The 21,467-nt window shown below is 39.2% G+C and overlaps 2 protein-coding genes across 4 annotated transcripts; both read right to left on the bottom strand.

Annotated features, from left to right (window-relative positions):
• Positions 1-389: 389 nt before the first annotated feature.
• Positions 390-14,931, bottom strand: morc2 (MORC family CW-type zinc finger 2). Of its 3 annotated transcripts, none has more exons than XM_075468045.1 (28): positions 14,846-14,931; positions 14,067-14,227; positions 10,920-10,973; positions 10,773-10,807; positions 10,612-10,680; positions 10,389-10,479; positions 10,175-10,283; positions 9,736-9,895; positions 9,501-9,612; positions 9,236-9,361; positions 9,072-9,151; positions 8,882-8,964; positions 7,197-7,282; positions 6,643-6,783; positions 6,406-6,560; positions 5,733-5,861; positions 5,536-5,641; positions 5,259-5,391; positions 5,087-5,170; positions 4,498-4,728; positions 4,162-4,404; positions 3,150-3,269; positions 2,763-2,820; positions 2,532-2,670; positions 2,279-2,446; positions 2,080-2,173; positions 1,636-1,824; positions 390-1,520 (listed from the first exon to the last, which is right to left on the bottom strand). In XM_075468045.1, the coding sequence occupies exons 2-28, from the start codon at positions 14,132-14,134 to the stop codon at positions 1,452-1,454; spliced, it is 3,132 nt and encodes a 1,043-aa protein (XP_075324160.1). In that variant the 5' UTR covers positions 14,135-14,227; positions 14,846-14,931; the 3' UTR covers positions 390-1,451. The 3 variants fall into 3 exon arrangements, with proteins under 3 accessions (XP_075324160.1, XP_075324161.1, XP_075324162.1); XM_075468046.1 differs by having other exon boundaries at positions 1,645-1,824; XM_075468047.1 differs by lacking the exon at positions 3,150-3,269.
• Positions 14,932-17,851: 2,920 nt separating this feature from the next.
• On the bottom strand, positions 17,852-21,451 carry LOC142382323 (transmembrane protein 248). Its single transcript, XM_075468044.1, has 7 exons — positions 21,165-21,451; positions 20,269-20,461; positions 19,752-20,022; positions 19,557-19,656; positions 19,251-19,392; positions 18,996-19,136; positions 17,852-18,827 (listed from the first exon to the last, which is right to left on the bottom strand). The coding sequence occupies exons 2-7, from the start codon at positions 20,428-20,430 to the stop codon at positions 18,807-18,809; spliced, it is 837 nt and encodes a 278-aa protein (XP_075324159.1). The 5' UTR covers positions 20,431-20,461; positions 21,165-21,451; the 3' UTR covers positions 17,852-18,806.
• Between the last annotated feature and the right edge of the window lie 16 nt (positions 21,452-21,467).

The following is a 21,467-nucleotide window of genomic DNA, read 5'->3' as shown; positions in this document are numbered from 1 at the left end:
TTTTTTTTGGTCTCCATTACTTAATATAGTGGGTTTTTAACTTTGTATTTATGTGCAAACAAACAAACAAAAAAAAAGACAAGTAAATCGACAAGTAAACAAAGAAAAAATTGGCCCCTATTTACAGGGGCCAATATTTGCCCATAGCGGTGCAGTTTGACGCCACAAGCCAAAACCCAGTTTTCTAGTTCACTTATAATCCTTACAGTTGGAGCCAGTGAAAATCTTTACCACCAAAAACTGGATTTGCACGATGACAATAAGTCTGCCAGATAGTTCATAATTGAAATTAATCTTTTTAAAATTTCATTCCTGTCTAACAGAAAACTTGTAGCAAGTATCCCACAGAAAACTCGGTCTGGGTTGTCAGAAGACACATAAATGACAACTTCAGCTAAAAAATTTTAATGCTCTGACAAAAAACAAAACTGCATTTAACTTGATCCATTAAACACCAGTGGAAAATGGCTTCCTTCTTAACTTGTACTTGACATGAAATTTCCCAGAAATAGTATTTTTAAAAAAAAAAAAAAAATTTTTTACATTATGAGACACTGATGTGTCAAAGTAAAGTGTTGCTGAACCTGTTTTATTGTCTAAGATTTGTCAAAAATACAGTATCTTTTGTTCCAATCAGAACAAGACTGAATGCATGCACCGTTTAATAAAACATTTTCGTGACATGTTAAAATCTTTGCAAAAAGAAGGAGACAGGCACTGAATAATTATGAACATACAATTCTGCATTGAACTAAGATTTTTTTTCTTCTAAAAAATAAACACAGGACAGTCATACCTTAAACATAGAGTGGATTTGAGGGAATATACTGATAAAACCCAGTAAGTAGTACATGTATGTGGATGTAGAATCTCACACAGCTGCTTAAGATCAACTTGCTTCACTGACCAGGATGGAGTGAGATGAAGGGCAACACTGATGTTTTTTTTGTTTTTTTTAGTGTACAAAAATAAAAGTTAAAGTTTAAGTAAAGAGCACAAACCAGTTAAGCCAAAGTATAGTGTTGCCACTTTCAGCGGTGCAATACTCACCCGATGGAGGACCAAAATGGGCAACAAATGTTAACCTGTCACGTAAGTTAACCATATAAAACAAACAAACAAAAAAATTGTACACATTAAACCTACACAAATCGTTCCAAAGTTCAACTGGGATTTGTGTTTTAAACACAGATAAACACTCAGTCTATAAGCAGGTATATAAAATGGACTAAAAGGAAAACCACAGGCCAAGAAGCTAACCAACAACAAAATAAATCTAACTTATGATTTAACAAGTGAAGGGATCAAGAAAAGAAAACATCCCCAAATATTTCACAGCTAAATGCACAAAAGCAAGGGTCCTTGGGGAGTTCTAAGCATAAAATGGCTGGACAGCATCAAGTCATTTATGTCCATCTTCCATTCTGTTATATTTCTCTTCTGTGTCTTCTTTAATCACCCTTGGTAAGGAGGTCCTCTATGTAGGCGTCAAGTTCATCATCTGTGTTTATATCAATGTCCTAAAAGCATAAAAAGACAATAGTGACATTATTTTACACACAAACACATAATTATTCACTTTCTGGAAATGATTAATTTGTAAAATAATGTGCAGGACAGATCAACAAGTCTTACTTCCTGTACTTTTTGCAGAAGTGCGACAATGTTGGTCCGTAGCTTCTGTAGTTTCTCGTCTGCCTCCTTCAGTTTGACTTCACTGCTGTTGCTCTTCTCTTCCACAGCTTTGGCCCTGGCATCAGCTCTGCTCTGGTATGAATTACACAACGACTGGAGACCCGACTCATACTGCTGGAAATACTCTTTCTAAACAGAGGATGAAAAACATACATTTAAAACAAATAATAGAAAACAAAGAGTGGTGTTATACCAAATAAAGATGATCGTGTGATCATCATCTTGAATGTGTACAGCTGACAGACTTTTCTTTTTAGATTTAGTTCTCCTTACCAGACTTATCTGACTGATTGATTTAAATTCTGATCTAAATTTTGTTCCTCTCATTTACATTGATCTTCAGGTAAAGGAGCAGTCTGTGAAATCCTGAATTACTCATCTCACCAATGGAAATGCCACCAGCTCCTCAGCTGTCATACTGTTAACATCATCCTTAGGAATTCGAAAAGCGGGAGGGAAGAAGTAGCGTAGCATTGTCCTGGAAACACGAACGGCACAGTAAACACAGCAGCATTAGAAGACGCCAGTGAAGAATGACTGAAACTTTTGCTCTAACAATATGAATTCTTCAAAACGAGCTCACCTCAGCATGGTGACCAGGCTGTCGGTCACCTCGCGACTGGTTCCAGGTTGAGTGGTGTCTGGCTCCATGGGTGCTGGACCCTTCTCAGTCTCCTGTTGGGTGTCGGGCGTCTGAGAGATTGGAGATGGTGGCCGCATCAGCCGAACGTCATCACTACCCTTAAACACCCTTTACAGAGAAACGTTTAGGACATTATTCATCTGTCAAAAAAAAAACATGGTTAGAATATAGCAATCTTAACATCGTATCTCACCATCGGTCTTTAGGCGTAGATCTTGGTACGTAGTCAAATTTAACTTTCCAGCGAATATTCTGTTTATTCGCCTCCACGGCGATGACTTTGCCAGTGTACCACTCCTTATTGACACGGACCTCCACCAGCAGACCCTTATCTGTCGGAAGGAAAGGAGAAGAAGAAAAAGCATTAGTCGAAAATCCTCTTTGTCTGTCTGACATTTTCATTTAGAGCAATACATCATCTCACCTTTCTGAGCGTTTTTAGTGTCAGACTCTGGTTCCTTCTGTGGAGCTTTCTCAGGTGCCTGAAAATACAAGAACTTTTACCCCTAAAGCAGTGGAACAAGTGTTTCACGGAGAGGATGGAGTGATGAAATCATAATTAATTCTTGGAAAAGGCCCCAAAGTGATCCCAGTCATTAGGAAAGAATGGCATGCTCACTTAAAAAGAGGTGTTAAATGTTGAGGAAATGCTTATATATCAAAGAGAGAATTATTAACGTTAACATAAAAAAAAAAAAAAAAAACACCTGAAGGAGCTGAAGAATGAGTTGTACTGATTGTTAGAAGTTGAGAGAGCAGATGCATCCCACTTTTATCTGAGACTAGTAGATAGCAGGACCAATAAAGCTACCTTTTCTTTAGCCCCTTGCTGTTGCGTGGAAATGGATTTAAGAACAGAGGTCGGTGTGGATGGTTGCTGCCGTGCAGGAGTAGAAACTCCTTTCTTCTCAGGCTGAGATTGTGTTTTAACCTGAAAGCAGACGGGTTCCGATTGGTGGTTCAGCTGGAGGTTGGATTCTCCAATAACGAAGGCTAATTAAGCAGTGTTCACTCCAGTTTTTTACAAATGCAATTAAGATTTGTCCGAGAAACACAATAGCATACAATCAGAAAATGCAAAGTCCACAGGATGGATGTGTTATCATGTCATTACCATGAGTTCACCATCTTTATGCAATTGTGTCGCTGTATCAACGATTGGATAATCAAACTCCCCCCACATCACACAAGGCTGATCATATTTAACTGTTTAGCTACCGCTTAGCTTAATCTTTACATATAAACTTCTGGATTCACTGCCTGATGAGCCCACCTCACAGCAATTTGTGTAATAACAATATTACATCAGAAAAATCCCATTGTTACACTTATACTGTCAAACTACTGTCATACGGAATTTTGAATAAATAATTTTGTTAATCATCACCAGCATTTGGAAACCGATTATTATGAACAGTCGACAGTTGGGAATACAGCTCGCCTTTCATTTGTAGCGCTGGTTTATCTTGTCATCAGTGTTTCGGGGCCTTCAGTGAATACAGTTACATTGTAGGACTCGTGGCATGACTGTAATAAACTTGTAGTATATAACTTTACCAGCGGTGGTAAAACTGTGGCATTTATGGCCAGAACCAAAACAGCAGTGATACCTAACATGTATTAGGACGGATGGCTGACTGAGATGTGGGCGAGGTTGGATGGCTCAACTCCACCTTCTAGCAGGTGTCAGCGTTAGGCTGTTCTCTTTGTGTGTCGACCGGTTCAACAGATAAGACTCCTGAACAAAAAACATTACAAATCTGCACCGGTTCTTCCTACCAGACACCAAGAAGGAGCTACTCTCATGAGCATTGTTTGTTTACCTCGTCCAACTTGCCACGTTTAGGAGGGGGGGCCTTCTCTACCACTTTACCACGGTTGCTAGCAGCAGCGGCCATCTTGGATTTCTTTGTCTGGGGTTCTTCTTCACTCTCTTCCTCACTGTCTTCCTCCTGCTCTCCTTCTTCCTCCTCCTCCTCGTCCTCTTCCTCACTTTCCTCCTGCTCAATTATTCTCTTGCGCTGTCCAGCAGCTGCTGGTTTGACAGAGGATGCTTTGGTAGAGGCCTACGTAAAAGACAGTTATGAACATTTGATACAAATTTCAATAAAACATCTTCCCCAAGAAACGCTTTGGAGTTTGTCAAACCTTTAACTTACTCGTGAGCTGCGGCTGGGTGGAGGTGTTTTGGCTGTGGCTTTGGGAGAAGGCTTTGCTGCAGCTCTGGACCTGGATGGTTCAACTTTAGGTGGTGGGGGTGGGGGTGCAGGTGCTCGTGTGGGGCGCTGAGAAGCTGTACGCGCTGGAGGAGCACTTGGGGCATTTTTCAGGTGAGCTGGGAGCGGTGGGGAGCGCGGGCGAGTTATGGACCTTTCAGATGACCTAGTCGTCTGAATAAGCAACACGGAGAAGGAAAGAGCAAGACTTTGGGTGAAAAGCGAAAAAGATTATCACTAACAGCAGTGCAAGCGGTTATCGTGTTATCATGTTATCATGTGCTTGCTGAATAAGGCCTCGTCAGTACACGTCAGGGACACACACCAACTTTCTGTGTCATTAATGAAAGCATATTGTGACTTTAAATGACTTTTTAAACTTTTTTTTTCTTAATACAGTATAAGATTTTTACTTCCAAGAATAAAAACATTACTTTAGAATATTTCTAATAAGCGCAGTAACGTTTCTGTGGTTCCAATAAAATGATCCAAGATTAGACGCAGATTTAACAACAGTATGAGGAAAATATACCTGAAAGGAGCTCTCTGTTGGTTTCATGCTGACTTCTAGTGGGAGCTTTTTTACATCTGCTGCAGATTTGATTGTGCTGGTTTTCTGATTAAAAGAAATGAAATATTTATGTCCAGATTTACACAAAAGACAAAAAATACAGAAAATAAATGGCAACAAATGGAGGAAATACCTGCAAGGCATCTAGTTTCTCCTGTTGCTGTTTGATTTTCTCTGATAACTCCTTCTGTTTGTCCTCGGCTGTTTGTTTGTCTTTCTTTAAGACACCACATGGTAAATTCTGTTTCTGTTCGAGAGCATCACACCTAAAAACACAAGTTTGTAGAGACACTACATTACACAAAACTGGTGACAAAATGGGCATACAGAACATGTGCAACATGAACAATTCAACAAATATTATAGAACAAACAAAAAGTCTACACAATAAAAGCTCATTGTTTTTGTACCTGTCCTGTTTGCTGTCGGGGTTCATGAGACACACCCAACTGTCTGGGTAACGTTTATCCACTGCATCCATTTTGAAAGGCAGCGTTCTCCACTTCAAACATTTATCTAAAAATAAAATGCATGATCAGAGTTTGTCACAATATGTTACTTTGTTGAGATACGGTGGACTGCGTGTGCTAGCACCAATGCAACTTACCACACTGAATAGTGAGTGGTATCTCCATTGCGCGACGTCTCTTGTATCGCAACTCTGATGACGGAGGTGCAGACCAGCTGGCAGACAGATATCCAAACTCATCCCAGAACTTCACTATGCCTTTTTGGGCTGCATAACAACCACAGTAAACCAACATTTTATACAGCAACAAGGTTTGTTAAAAACAAACAGAAAGAAGTTACAGCATGGTTGAACTTTCTTGTTTTATTCAAATTATATTCTTACTCCTTCTGACAGCAGCTGACTTCTGATTCAACGCTTCCTCTATCCCTTTCTCTGCCTCTCTGGAGGCTTGACTTGTTGATGTCAACGCTTCCTCTATCCCTTTCTCTGCCTCTCTGGAGGCTTGACTTGTTGATGTCACTTGTATCAACAGGTAGGGACGTGTATTAATTAAGATTTTAAGAGCATTACTACTTTGACTGACACATTTTACTAACACAAAACCTTTCGTGCCAGAGCACTGGAAGGCTTTCGTATGTTTCCAGGAAGATGGTTTTAGCTCAAGCGACAGCAAAAGAAACTTGATTATACAAACCAATCTACCAATCATTAGACCTGCAGAAAATCCCCAGGAGTGTGGAGGTGTGAAAGCAATGAACAGGTCAAGCTTCACAGCTCATGTGACCACTTCCATCCTTGGTAATCTTACCAATGTTAGTGTCCTTCCAGTATTGAGCTAAATGTTCCCCCATGGATTTCAGTAAGTGTCGATACTCTTTAGCATCTGCAAAGTCTTGTTTGTTGTGTGTAGGCTCCAGAACCAAATATGGGACATCTACAACTCCAACCACACCACCACATGCCCTTGAACACACAAAAGCAAATTACTGTTGAATGTTTACACTGAAGAATTCTGCCACTTGGCGTCTTTTTGCCTTTTACTTACATGCCTCCTTCCAACTGAGGCCCTGTCTTCTCATACATCTTGATGAGACGTGAACAGTTGTACACAAACATCCCATCCAGGTCCCTCTGTTCAATATTCACCCCAAATATAAAATTTAAATCCTTTGGCTCCTTTAATGCCCTGTGGAACAAGAAAGAATTGGAGACAGAAAAGAAATGGACAGCTATTCAAAATGTTTTGTTTGGCTGATCTTTTTGCAGCTCAGAACAGCAAAGTTAACAGATCATTCTAGTAAAGGCAAGAAAATATACTATTTTGAAAAGGTACATTTATTTAAGTCAGCCGCCAGTAGGAGTAGACTTTTCTTTTGTAAAATAAGAGGTGCTGAGTAATAAACCCAAAGTTACTGATTGAGTTCTGTCACTAAACAACAAGCCTACATTCATTTTAAAGCAGCGCTTATTTCACTTGTAATACAAAGGAAACAACTATCGAACGCTACAAATGAACGAGGTTTAAACAACATCGGTACAAAAAGTATTACATAATCTTGAGTCTCATTTGAAAAAATGATCAAATAAAAAAAAACATACTTCTGTTTGGCTTCAAGATTCCTTTTTCTTAAATCAGCCTCTCTGCGCAGCATCATGGCCGAATCCTGAACTTTCCTCAGAACTGCCTGAAGGGACAAACGAAAGAGGGAGAAATCAGTCAGATATTCATCACAACACCTAAAGTGACTTATTCCTGTGTTATTACCCTTAAAGGGATAGTTTGCCTCTTTTGACATGAAGCTGTATGACATCCCATATTAGCAATATCATTTATGAACATTGACTTACCCCCCGCTGCGTCCTGTGAGCCAAGTTCCAGCCTCGTTTTGGCGCTAACGAAGGTAGTCCGGCTAGTTGGCTGGGGCTAAACAAATAAAGCGTCTTGCTTCTCAAAACAATAAGCATTCAAAAGAGTAATACATTTGCATCACAAAATCGTTTTGCAGGAATAAGTCAGACCTCGCATCGCCTGGCGCTATTTTTGCCTCCCTTGATATCAATGCGTCCAGCCACCTAGTGATAGCCGCACCTGTTACGGTGTTTACTGCTCGGTCTGCTCTTCGGTCTGCACAGTTTACATTGGACACATTGATATCAAGGGAGGCAAAAATAGCGCCAGGCGATGCGAGGTCTGACTTTTTCATGCAAAACGATTTTGTGATGCAAATGTATTACTCTTTTGAACGCATATTGTTTTGAGAAGCAAGACGCTTTATTTGTTTAGCCCCAGCCAACTAGCCGGACTACCTTCGTCAGCGCCAAAACGAGGCTGGAACTCGGCTCACAGGACGCAGCGGGGGGTAAGTCAATGTTCATAAATGATATTGCTAATATGGGATATCATACAGCTTCATGTCAAAAGAGGCAAACTATCCCTTTAAAAAACACCTCAGATCAAGAGAGCTAAGTGTAAAGCCTGTGACAGTAGAGCAAGTATAAGCTAATATTAGTTAAAGGGTCTAATTACTATCCTTAGATCCAAAAGTAAATACTAGGAAGTAGTTTTCCAGCTTTAAGTATCACAAATAACGAATGAAGATGAGATGAGCACCGGCTCTTTGCTGTAATAAATCAGGGCCAAATACTTTTGTTTCTTTTCTGGCACAGCAGTTTATACATTATTATGTAGATTCCCATGAATGAAAATGAAGTTTTTAACCTTTTTAACGTGTATATATGGTAGTTTTGTATAATAAGTGACATTTCACGATAGAAATACACAGTTAACACCATTATTGAGCATTTCTGGAACTGTGTACCAGTAGCAGTTTCAGAAACAGCCGGGTGGGACCCGTCAGAGCTGGTAATTGGGGAAGAGGTTTATAATCTATAATATAATATATAATATAAATTTATTTCATTATGTTCTCATATCACATCTACTATATATCTGAGCTATATGAAATGTTTGTAAATCCTTCAGCGATAGCCTAAATGAGACTCGGGTGAATCTGAAACATGTTACTGAATGCCAACGACCCATTCGTTGCTCGGCTTACTGGCTGTCTAATGAAGGCTTTGTGTTTAGCCTTCGATGCACATTCGATCACAGGTAATTACACATTAAGCATGTGGGAACACACTGTAAGACCAGGTACGAACACACATCCACTTGTGATCGACCATTCAGGACAGATAATAATTACGAATGAGAGCAGTCCCTACAACTAATGTAGATAAATCAGCGTTTGAAAATGGGAGAGAAAACAGCCTCTTTGTTTTACCCGTGAATCTTTTGACAAGTCCTGTCCTAATCTGGCCTCCATTGCTATACGCTTGCTCTCTGCCTCTCTGGCCTTCTCCTCCGCTGAAATACAGAGCAAAATAAAGTCAAGTCTCAAGACTTAAAGCAAAAGAAAAAAAAAAAAAAAAAAAAATCAAAAATCAAATTAACAGAATACGCCACTGACTTACCGATCTTTGCAAGGTGATCTGCTTTTTTCACTTCTTGTTCCGCACGGTTTTTGAAACGAGTAGATGTGTATTTATAAACCCTAAACGAGAATAAATATCAACAGGCTGGTCACTAGGACAAAAAACAGAAAAGTTCAATAATGTACACAAGGACATTATTTTACCTTGGTTTATAAAGACAGCAGGAGAGTCTCTTAGTCCTCACTTTATGTCCCTGGATGAAAATCCTCATACGTGGGTCGATGTACAAAACGGCAGTATATGCCCTGAATGACCTCCTCTCTGGCTTCCTGTGAAAGGTACGTCAGGTGTTCAGAACATTTTTGACAAATGCAAATGGTACAAAATACAATTCCTTTCACCAAAAGCTGTGGTCTCTTTACTAGACAGCTGTACAAAGTTATTTTGGAATTCAATGACCCAACTTACACTCCTTCAACAGGCATACCGGCCATCAGTATGTCCTGGTGATCCGTCTCTGCATCCAGCTCTGGTTCTCCATTGTCCATCAGCTTCAGATTATATATGATCACAAGTGTACCTTTTTATTAAAACACAAAGGTATACAACGATCAATTAAAGAAACACACCATTTGTTCAAGGTCAATATCATAGCTCTTCTTGAATGAATGAACACGACAAAGACGATCTCTCATGAGCTCACCGCTGCTGCTCTCTATTTTGTTGAACTGCTCCATCAGCTGCTGCTCGTTTTTAAAAGGTGAGTATTTGAAGATGAGCTCTGTCTCTATTGCATACTTCTCAGGATCAGAAGTCAGCGGCTCCTTGGTTTTCAGATCCCAGGAGGGGAGAGGTACGATCACCTGAAGTGGGAGCATCGACAAGCTTAAGCATAACGCCACATGTTGTTGTAACAGCTCAATGCCATCTCAAATATTGACGACGGTAGCTACAAAAAACTAAATAAAAAGATTGCTCTCGAGCTAGTATGCGATGTGTCCCTTCTGGGCTCCTGTAGCAGCATGGAGGAGGGGCGTGGAGGTTGACCTGTGGCATTTTGGGATACAAACTAATTGACAACGAAAAACTAAAGATAAAACACATCCCGCGGTCAAACGTTCAACAAAAGAATAAACTCTAACCTCATCAAGTCCCTCTTCTTCATGGAAAGTTCTCGATAAGAAGAGGCAAGTCAGTGCATTGTCCTTTTTTGTGAACAGGATAAAGTCCTTCCCAATTCGCATCGAGCCCCTGCAGAGAAAAGGTTTAACAAGCATGTGAGGGTGACGAAAAACCTAGTGTGCTAAATGCATGAATGATAAGGATAACGAGGCAAGGATTTGATGAAGGACTTACGATTTCAATCCATTTCCATACTGGCCAATCTGAGTGGACTCTGGAGACCGTTTGTTTGATTTTCCAAACTGAATCACATGCATTGCCTCGTCTAATAAAGGATGACACACACATCACCAGCAAACACTTAAACAAACACCAGCGACATACACAAAAGCACCTTTGAAAATAAGAAATAAAACTAGTTTAACATTTCTTTCTCTTGTTACTAAGTCATACTTACTAGGGTCCATCCCAATACCATCATCCAGAAAACACAACATAAACCCGCCACGCAGCCCAATTCTGTTTTCTGTCAGAACAACACAGAGGTAGAAGAAAGAGTAAGAGCACCGACCGTGCAGGCTTTAAGGGATTCAGCTGGCAAATTGATTATAAGCGTACCTGTGTAGATGTCTATTCGTGTGGCACTGGCATCTCTGTCGAAGAAATAAACCAATGTTGCAACATTACACTCACACGAAAGATGTAGTTGTTTGTGGATTAAGCTAAACACTTTGTCAATACTTTGTTGCAAATCATTGTGGTTACCTTGAGTTGTCCACAAGCTCAGCCAAGGCTCCAAATAAGAACTCGTGGGTAGTCCTGAAAAAACATCACAAATTATTTTAACACCTTTATATTTTCTTAAAAAAAGCACCAAAAATATAGCGATATTCAGAACAAATCTTAGCTGCCTGTTGAGCTGCACCTGCTAATCAGACTTAAATGTCTGTTTATCAGAAGGGCAGCCAAAGGATTCAAATTCAGCATTTTCCTGCTCCAAACCACTGTTGGATTGTAAACGCATCATTGGTAAACTTTCATTGATTCTTTTTATGCTCACTGAAATATCACTTGTCAGGTTTTTCATCTTCTATATCAAATGTAAAATTTAAAGGCATATCAGGGAGAATATTCCTTAAAAAGCCTGTCTCACAATATAAGTGTGTGGGGGTGTATTTCTCTGCAGAACTGTACCATCCCTCACCCATCGATTGCATTTCTTTTACGTATTTAGTTGCGTTTGGACTGAAACCTTTGGGCTGAGGGTGCGTACACATCAGCCACAGCATGTGGAAGTGACGACTATAAACTCAAAGACTTAAAACACTGTGGGGGAGGGAGAGTTGGTGTGTGTATGTACGTGTGAGGATGGGTGTTAAAGCATTTCTTTGAAGGCATGGACTAATGCAGTCCAAAATCTTGCACCTAGCTCACTGGACCAAAGAGAAACTTTGGTCCATCAGAGAGATTCACAGATATAAACCCAGCGTGCAACCGTTGTAAAATAACCCCGTCCTCTTATTTACACATGTTTTGGAACTGTTCCAAACTGTTGACCAATTGGACTTCGGTGTTTAAAACACTTTCTAAGGTTCTGGAGGTGTCTATAGCCCCCTGCCCAATCATAGCTCTTTTTGGAAAACCGTCCGTTGTTTACGGTTTGAACAATTCCCAGTGTGACTTTCTGGCTTTCTGCATCTTGCTCGCCCGTCGCCTAATCCTTCTAAAATGGAAGGATGCCATCCATCCCACACACTTTGGATCAGAAGTACTTTATATTATATGAAATTGGAAAAATTAAAACACACACTTAGAGGTTCAGCTGGAAAATTCAATGAGATTTGGAAACCTTTTCTGAGATATGTGGAAGAGAAATCAGAGCTGCATGAATAAAGTTAACTAGGACAACCACTGATTTCATTGTGTTTAGATGACAACACGCTTAAATACTATTCTGTATGTACTGTATCTCTAATGTTTTTTGCTTGCTTGTTTGGTTTTTTTTCTGTAACATTCTCTCCTTTATATATTCATATGTCTTCTTTTACAACATGCTTGACATACATCGTCTTAGATTTCCTCATTTATTTATCTTTTTTTTTTTATTGTGATGTATCTATGTTCTGAGTGTTCCTGTGTGTCTGTGTTGTGAAAAATGCTTAATAAACAAAGTTTAATAAAAAAAAAAAAAGCATTTCTTTTACAAGTTCCAACGGAATTTAAAAAAGTTGTCAGATGATGTATATGCTCAAATCACACTGTCCAACATTGAGACGAGCATTTACAAACAGCCGATGTACAAGTGTAGCGACTGCATTCGTAAATAAATAACGCCATGCAACTTTCCTACTCCATTCTAATGTAGCAAAAGTGAGGTTTTTAATCCATGGTAGTAGAGTCAAATGGATTGAAAAAGTAAACTATTAAGTGTTCTCTATCTATAGTTTCTCTTTTCATTTATAGTGGACAGCACTGAGGTAATGGAACACAAAGTCTCTCGTAGGGGAAGTGAAAGATAACAATTTTTATGAGCTTATAAAAAAACATAAATGTAAGTGCTATGACGCCCTAGGGAGGACGGTTCCAATCATGTCTTTACAGAGATATCTTCATATCTGCTTCCATATGGTGAGGAATGCTGCTCGTCTTTGAGGTTTTGTTACTGTTGCTTTAACTCTGCTCTCTGGACTTTTGTCCAGCAGGTTTTTACCTGCTGTGTGATGAATGAAACTAAATGTTAATAATGAAGCCTGTTGCAGCTGTTGTCGGAGCTTTACACCTATACTTCTTCACCTTTTAAGATCTTGTTGCTTTTGGCCTTTGTTATGAAACTGGCTGCTGTCAGCCTCTCGCGGTTCCAGCCAGCTCAAGCTAACTTTCAACCAATCAGTATCAAATCAGAATGTAGTGTCATCGCTGGAGTGTTTTGGAGGACTACACATCTAAATGTCTGCACTGAAAAAAAAATGGCCTCAGTGTGGGATGAGAACATCATCAAGGATTAACTTGGTAAACAACCAGAAGAAGCCAATCAGAACTCTTTAAAACACCAATAAGCTTAAACTTCTAGACAAGATGTAGTTTTTTTTTAGCTGATCCAATCCACCACTGCTATGTTTTACATGAACAAGAACCTTTATCATTATAGCACATCATTAGCCCATTAAAAACATTGTTCTTTGGTAGCTGTTCATACTCACATTGGGAAAATAAATGAATAAATCCCAACACATTCTTAAGATACAACATCTGCCTTACAAGTCAAAATACAGGAGTAATACAAGTCAGTATACAGGAGTGGTGCAAAGTAGCCTTTGCACCACTGACTCAAAAGAGCCATGTGATGAAAAATACCTGAATGGTTGGACAGCATTACTTAAGACTAAAATGGTATCTATATAATGTATCTTGTGCACCGCTACCAGTTAAAACAATCTGTTAATGTCTTTTAATTTTCATCCTGATAATGCACTTGTTTTGCTTACAGCCACTGTTGCTCAGAGAATAAATAAGTTGAAAGAGGCCACAAATTTACAATGTTATAGACTGTGCAGACTACAACCTATTTGCTGAAATAAAATAAAGTATTTTCCTATTCTAGTCCATTTTATTTTTAAGATTGTGAAGTTGCGTTAAACACAACTAATAAATATGAGGTTAAACAAGATGGCAAATGATAGTTACAGCATTCAAGTGCACTTATAAAAACATTAATGTGAGGTGTTACTTTCTCACCCCACAACAGTGTGAGTCTTCTAAAAGCGTTAACTCTGGTGAGTTGATATGTGTTGAATCCATGTGTAACTGGGCACCTGTAGCTCAACACTATTTTCTATGCTTTTTTTTAAATCATGATTTAATGTAGTGTGAAGCTCATAAGCAGATATTAATGACAGGAAAGGTGGTACTTACGAATTTGTGTGCAGGTACTCAAAGGTAAGCTGAGCTCTGCTCAGGTTGCTATAGCTGGAGTAGGCCATAGCCTTTTGCAGTTACTGGCCGTATCCTTCCTGGTCTCTTGTTTGTCTTGTTCCCGACTGACCAAGCCCAAGATCTAGTCAAGAGCTTTCATCCTAGGAGAGAGAGAGAAAAACACATCACCAATAATGTGTCTTAACCTGCAGTTTCGTACTTCATTAACTAGCGTCCTGGGAAAGAAGTGACACTGTCTATTTGGGTCATGCTCTAAAATCTCAAAAGACACACTCAGGCTTTATCATTGGACTCCCCGCAGGAAAAACTACCACCGATGTACCACGTGGGAGGCCTGCGGGAGAACAACAAAATGTTGTGACAAGACCAAAGAGCGTTTTTGGGAACAGTGTTGAGTGTGAAGGCATTATGGTGCTTGTTTTTGTCCAAAAGTCAGTTGCTGGTCAAGCTGGCTTCATGTGAATCAATGCTTAAACATGTTTAGACACAAGTATATTACAATAATATTTTATTATGCAGCAAATGTTACAAATGGGTAAGGTCAGGCTAGTAGCTAACGGACATTAACGTTTTCTACAGAATGTTTATGAGAAGCGATGGCTAGCTAGCCTCACACTGTGGAGACGTTGAGCTAACGTTAGCCAATCCAAGACATTTCTCACGATTTGGAGGTCCGTGTCATGTGACAACGAATTTACAATTGGCATGCACTTGTATAATAACCACTGAAAGGGGATTTAAATACTTTGTAGCCTTACGTTTTCGCTTCCTTGGTATGAAACAACCCTACAGGCCGCGCTGAATCCAATCTCTTCAACGTCGACTGATTCTGCTACTCTACCCAAAACCCACCTCTGGTTTCATACAATTAGCCAATAGGAAAGCACCATCTGAAGATTCTTTACGATGATTGGACAAGACATCTTCCTACGTAGACAAGTTTACATATCCGTGAACCGGATAGCTCACGGTGTACCAGTTTATGGTGGCGCCAAAATATAGACCAAAAGCCCAAATGAAAGCTCTCACCTGTCGATCATAATTGGTATCCCAACACCTACGTTTGTTGTTGATCAGTCCTCCGCACTTAATTTTACAGGCAGCTTAAATTGTATTTTGTAAAATGCAAAGTCCCGAGTGGAAGTTCTTTCAAACTACCATCCGTAGGCTACTGTGTAAGGAACTAAGAATAGTTTATACCCAGAAATTAGAATAGAGAAAAGATTGTATCCCGACATAAAAAGCTGAATTTATGCCTGTGTTTTAAGTTTTGAATTTGGTTTTAAATTTTGAACTTTAAATTTGTTACCGGAACAATAATCTCTGTACTAATCTCTGTAAAATAGCTTGCACTTTCGGTTTTTTAATGTTTGTGTATGTAATTGTTGTATATCGGTCTTGTCCACCATGACGTGTGCTGCTACCTTTCTTTGCCAGGTCATCCTTGTGGAAGAGGTGTTGATCTCAATGGGTATTTTATCTGGTTAAATAAAGGTTTGATAAGAATAAATCAATTAAACACTGAAACTATTCACTTAAATTTCCTCCCTGTCTGATTTATTGTCATGGGTTTCAATTCAATTCCTAAAAGATACAGTTCAAGCCAATTGTAATTCAAATCATTGTAATACAATCACAATCCACAATGTTCATTTTTCAAAAAATGTTAGAAACCAACAGATTGCATCGGAATATCTCTTTGATTCATCTACATAGACAGAGTGGGGGTTGAGAGGACAGGAAAGGGGGACAACAAGCACCATAACTGAAAACTACTGTCACCTGTAAACATACATGTATAAAGTACTAGCAATTAAGACTTGAGTAGAAGTACAAGTACTCTATCAAAAAAGTGACTTGAGTAGAAGTAGAAGTGCTCTTTAAGCACCGTACTTAAAGGATAAGACCGGTTTTTTGACATTGGGCCCTTGATTTCACATTATAACATGATGTTCTACTCACCCCTGCTTGTTGTTGAACATTTGGAGCTGTTCCGAAGATATTCGAGAGGCGTCTGGCTGCTCTCTTGAGATATTCGGCCATGAAACGGTTTCCTATGGGCAAGCGTATACAGGCACAAACTATGCTTTTTATAATTTATTAATTACTGTACACTAGCGCTGATAACGTGGAGGTGCGTCGCTTACTTAAAAAAATCCGGGTTGTTGTAATTTTGATTTTTTTTTTGTTGTAAAGTGGGTGTTACTGACGTCCTCGTCGTGCTACTACCACAGACAGCCCAAAGACCTGCTGCCTATTTATTCATTCGGCTAAAATTCAAAATTAGTAACCCAGATTTTTTTAAGTAAGCGACGCACCTCCACGTTATCAGTGCTAGTGTAGAGTAATTAATAAATTATAAACAGCATAGTTTGTGCCTGTATAAACTTGCCCATAGGAAACCGTTTTATGGCCAAATATCTCAAGAGAGCAGCCAGACGCCTCGCGAATATCTTCGGAACAGCTCCAAATGTTCAACAACAAGCAGGGGTGAGTAGAACATCATGTTATAATGTGAAATCAAGGGCCCAATGTCAAAAAACCGGTCTTATCCTTTAAGTGGAAGTACTAAAGACTTAAACATGTTTTGTACTTAAGTATTGCAAGTAGTTTATTTTTAAAATTACTACCCAAGTACTGAAAGTAAAAGTATTGTGTAGTGCAGTTATTAAAGAAATCAGTCGAAAGTTTGAAAATCAAATTGTTTATATTATTCAAAATGTTTGGTTGTAACAGCAGTACAGCGGAATGTACAAGAGCACCTTAAAACATTGAGCTTAACTCTTTTGAACAAAATAATATGTATTGGCAAGTATGTCCTTTCCCCCTTTAAAGCATCTCCCATCACTTCACACATTTTCTTTTCATCCATGTCATTTTCTATCAACTTGTTAAAAAAAATCTCAAGGCCAGTTGGCCACATACAAATACAAATGTCATGTAAAAACAAAAAGTGATTAGAACACCTGAAAACACTGGGCTTAACTCTTTGTGAACAAACAGATCAAGCATGTCCCCTCTCCATTTAAAGCATCCCTCCCCTCTCTTTCATGCTTGTGCTTTTTCTCTACAACTTTTCCCCTTCTTAAACTATGTGCATGCTTGAGTGTCTCTCTGTGTGTGTTTTTACATGTATGTTTGCGTGTTTGTATGCGTGTGGGTGTGTTTGTGCATGAATGAGTGTACGTTTCTATGTGTGTGTGCGTTTATAGAAACGAGTAACGATGCAGCACATACAAAATGTATCGGAGTAAAAGTACTTAACTCATTGAAAATATGTACTGAAGTAAAAGTGTAAGTAGGAGAAAAAAATAATACGCCAGTAAAGTACATATACAGCATTTTAGTACTTAAGTAGTGAAGTAGTTCTACTTCGTTACTATACATCTCTGCCTGTAAACACTAAATTCCTCTAATTTGTTCATGAAGGAATAATTGTTATTCAGTTCTCTGTGTTTGTTATTTTCAGTATTGTGCGCATAGTATATAAATACCATATATGCACCATGACACCAAGTAAAAAGGGTGATGAAAATATTTCTTTGAATGGGAAAATGACAAATTATGCAGGTGCTTCCTTGTTAAACGGAAAAAAAGAAAACCACAGACAAAAGTGGTCTCAGAGTTACCGAACCTCCAAGTTCACAATGACACAAAAGATTTGGCTTTTTCACTTTTATTGTTTTAATCCTGCACAAGCACAGAATCCATGTTTGAGAAAGAATGACTGCGCTCATCTCCTTCTTGCTAGAAAAACAGGTTCATAGTATTGGTCATTTTATTGCACACACATTAGTAAGTGGTAAACTTTGTTATTAAATCTAAAATTACAAACTGAATGTGTCAAAACAACCCCATTGAACATTACAAACCTTTTCTTCAATTCTGAGCAAGAGACATTTCAATGTATCAAAAACATTTCTCAACATTCACTTGGTGGAGAATATTTAATAATTTAGCTTTAGATTGTAGATGCTGTATCTGGTTTCACTGAGCTTTAAAGATATGCAAGTTAAACTAGTTAACATGACTCTCAAACCTGCTCAGCAGACTGAAACACATTTGGTCCCATAAAATAAAAAAAATAAAAAAAACACCTGTGGACAATAATCCATTTTAACTTAGATATAGAGTTTTCATTGGCTAAACAGCTGAACATAAGCTCTCATGCAGCTGAATGCAAAAAAAAAAGGACATTTGAATTTTATTACAATCATTGAGAGTTATTTGCAGAAGACAAGTACACAGAGCACCAAAAATAACAAATAATGGTGCAGGCAGTGCCTGAAGAGTTGTCGCTATTACACTGAGGACCCATTACACACCATACATGATACTCCTGCTTTACATACATATTGCACATTTATAAAGTTGGGAAACTTCTGCTACAACCGTGATTCAACAGAGTCTAAACATCCTCATTATGGCATCTTGTAGCAAGCTCGACAACTGCCAAAGCCTGTACAAATACTTAGTCTCTAAACCAAAACTGACATAATCCCTATTACATTACCAGGATTGATTTCTATGGTTTAAGATAAATTTTCTCCAAAGCAACAGAAAACATCACACCACTGTTTTCACAAAGCAGGCAGTACTCCCCACAACGAGTAAACCGATGGGTTTTGTAAAACCGGTGGAACGCAGGTTAAAAGGTAGCGCCGCATATTCCTTTCTTTCAAGCACCAGCTGAATTCCTCATGATGCAGGAGAAAATGCTCAGCTATCAATCAAGGGCTCCTGTAAAAGCAGTAGAGCAGCAAAGATAAGTTAAACAGTTTTTGCACATTTCTGAAAAATGCTCCATGTGGCAAAAATAAAGATACAAACATTCTAGGGGGGCGGGGAAACAACCAACTAGATGGTCAAAAAGGTTTGTGTTACAGTAAAATTAGAGGAGATTCTTACGTTTTGGAGGTCCAGTTCTTTCCGATGGTGGCGGCGTGTGAGGGAATGTTTCAGACTCGCAGCCAAACAGAGCATCAAACAAACTCCAAGCAGACACACGCTGACTTCCACAAGATGTCGCACTGCCACGCTCTGCTCCTCCTGTAGCATAACAGCACAGAATGAATGAATTAATAGGTAAAATTCTAAATTAAAAAACTGAGCATCACTATCATGGCTGAGTAATTCATATTATACAAGTGTAACACACTGCACCCGTGTTAACATGACTGTAAGTGTAGGGTCAATCTTGGAGAGAAGACTGTAGCAGGTTTGCGATGCTGTAGGCGGCCGGCTGCTCGGCTCCACATGGATGGTTGAAATATTTTTCTCTGACGCAGGGCACTCTGGAGGAAGCCTTTGTTTCAGTTTATGGTATGTCAACAAAAACACACGAACGGAAATAAAAAAAAAAAAAATCTGTCAAAATGTCCATAAATACACTTTTTAGGCTATTGAGTTGTTGATTGTTTAGATTCCTAAAACTTAGAAATGAAAACTTCAAGGTGTGAATGAACTTACAGACTCATAGGCAGGAGGTGTGTTGGAGCACTGATGGTGAGGCAGGTGTGGTTACTATTTTCAGATAGAATCTCCAGTTTTAAATTCAGCATTTCTTTGCCTAGAAAGTCATTTAAAAACAGCGAAGATGTCTTATCAAACGCAACGTGGCTTTATGTCATTCCTAATTGGTTGATTATCCGTTGCAAAACCCACCTCCAAGATTAAGCTGATTGGCTCTCAAAGTTGTCAGTAAACCAACGTCCTTCAGCGAGCCTCTTGGTGAGCTGGTTGTCACAACCAGAGGAACCCTGAGATGCAAAAGACTCACAGAAGAAGAACTCTTTGTTAAGTTACTTGGAGTCGTTCGATCCTCTTCCAGCTCCAACAGAGGCGGAGGAACTGAAGAAACTTCCACCAATGAACTGGCATTTTCTTTCACACAGAGGTGCAATTGTGATAACGAGGTGAGTAGATAGTTCCAGTCCTACAAAAAGAATGAAAAATGTGAATCTCAGAGAAAGGCAAGCAAATGTGTGGCCACAGCCTGCAGAACATTATGATTCCCATGTACACAAACATCCTAAACACGCAGAACACAAGCTCACAAATGATCTACCAAGCGCAAACTGCATCGCCTCCAATTTGATATTGTGGCTCAAATTATTTCCAAACTTCCCAAAGTTTGCTAAAATATCTTCCAAAATCCAACATGAATTCAGATACACATTACCTTTGCCATGTCAGGGTTTGGGAGGGTGTGAGTGTTGCTGTAAAAACCGAGGCAGATGAACGAAATCGCCAGACTCAACAGACACACGAAAAAAGTTGACCCTGGAGGATTATGGGATACATAATCTCTAAGGTTAGAGACTGGCTGCCAGACACCCATCATCAGACTCAACACACAGCTTGGATGTGGCAAGCTGTAAACAGAAGAGTATGTAGTTAGTGCCTTTAAGGGAGTTTTGACATCTTTTTTTATACCACTGTATCTTTAGTAGACCTGGCAAGTGTGTTGTTGGACCCTTTAAAGGTCTGTCGACTAACTGGTCATAACAAAATGGTCAGGGTCACTCCACTCCACATAATCATTAAAGTTCAGAGTCTGATACTGGATCACTAAAGTTTTTCTGCACTCACTTAAAACCTGGAATCACCTCTATGCATGATTTGTGTCATCTGATGTCACAATTGGAGGCAAATACTGATCAAAGCTAAAACAAATACCAACAATGAACATATAGCGGGACGGATTGTTTGGTCAACGCGTCTTTAACTTCATAAAAGATAGAAAACAAAAATGCACGTCTTTTTTTTTTTTTTTTTTTTACTCGGGACTGAATAAAAACCAAAGAACTTCACCTGGCAGGCGTATTTCAACAACATGCTAACATGATTGCTCAAAATGCAGACTTGACAAGCAAGCAAGTAACGATCAACTTTTAATCTTGTTTACCATCACAGAAAACGGTTTTCCTGCTGATGCTCTTTGTTTCAGGCGTAAAAACTTATCCAGACTCTTATCTCGAGAGGAGACGTGTACCTACACTAACAGCAAACCAGCTCCCCACATTACTGTCAAATAATGTTGCTACCGAAATTCCTGGGGTAAAGACATTTTCATACCATGAAAGAAACTTTTCAGATCACACCTCGCCAGTTTTGCTGAAATGTTGTCTTGTTACTGGACCGTAACAATTCTCTGGTTCAAAGTAGACTGGAGTTTAAGTTCCAGTAACAGTGGCACTGAAATGACAACACGACAATACAGTCAGTTTACGACAGCGCGTTATTACGACGCGAGTCACGTGACGGACGCTAGGCCGCGCTCACCACAGACATTATAAAGAGTCTTCTTTATATGTCTATATATGGCGCTCACTGCACAGTTGAGGTACAGTGAATGCAACGATATTTTTACCTAAAGAG

This window comes from Odontesthes bonariensis, chromosome 6 (assembly GCF_027942865.1).
Source record: "Odontesthes bonariensis isolate fOdoBon6 chromosome 6, fOdoBon6.hap1, whole genome shotgun sequence".
In the NCBI taxonomy this organism is placed as follows: Eukaryota; Metazoa; Chordata; class Actinopteri; order Atheriniformes; family Atherinopsidae; genus Odontesthes; species Odontesthes bonariensis.
Note: the sequence above shows the minus strand (reverse complement) of the source record. Positions and strands in the feature narration are given on the sequence as shown.

Coding starts and splice junctions, on each gene's coding strand:
- morc2 (XM_075468045.1), bottom strand. CDS start 14,134: ATGGCCTACTCCAGCTATAGCAACCTGAGCAGAGCTCAGCTTACCTTT. Junction 9,152..9,235: donor TGCTGTCTTTATAAACCAAG/GTAAAATAATGT, acceptor ATTCTCGTTTAG/GGTTTATAAATACACATCTA. Junction 5,862..6,405: donor CTGGAAGGACACTAACATTG/GTAAGATTACCA, acceptor GTTGTTATGCAG/CCCAAAAAGGCATAGTGAAG.
- LOC142382323 (XM_075468044.1), bottom strand. CDS start 20,430: ATGATGGGTGTCTGGCAGCCAGTCTCTAACCTTAGAGATTATGTATCC. Junction 19,137..19,250: donor TTACAGTCATGTTAACACGG/GTGCAGTGTGTT, acceptor GTTATGCTACAG/GAGGAGCAGAGCGTGGCAGT. Junction 18,828..18,995: donor AAGAACTGGACCTCCAAAAC/GTAAGAATCTCC, acceptor CTGCTTTTACAG/GAGCCCTTGATTGATAGCTG.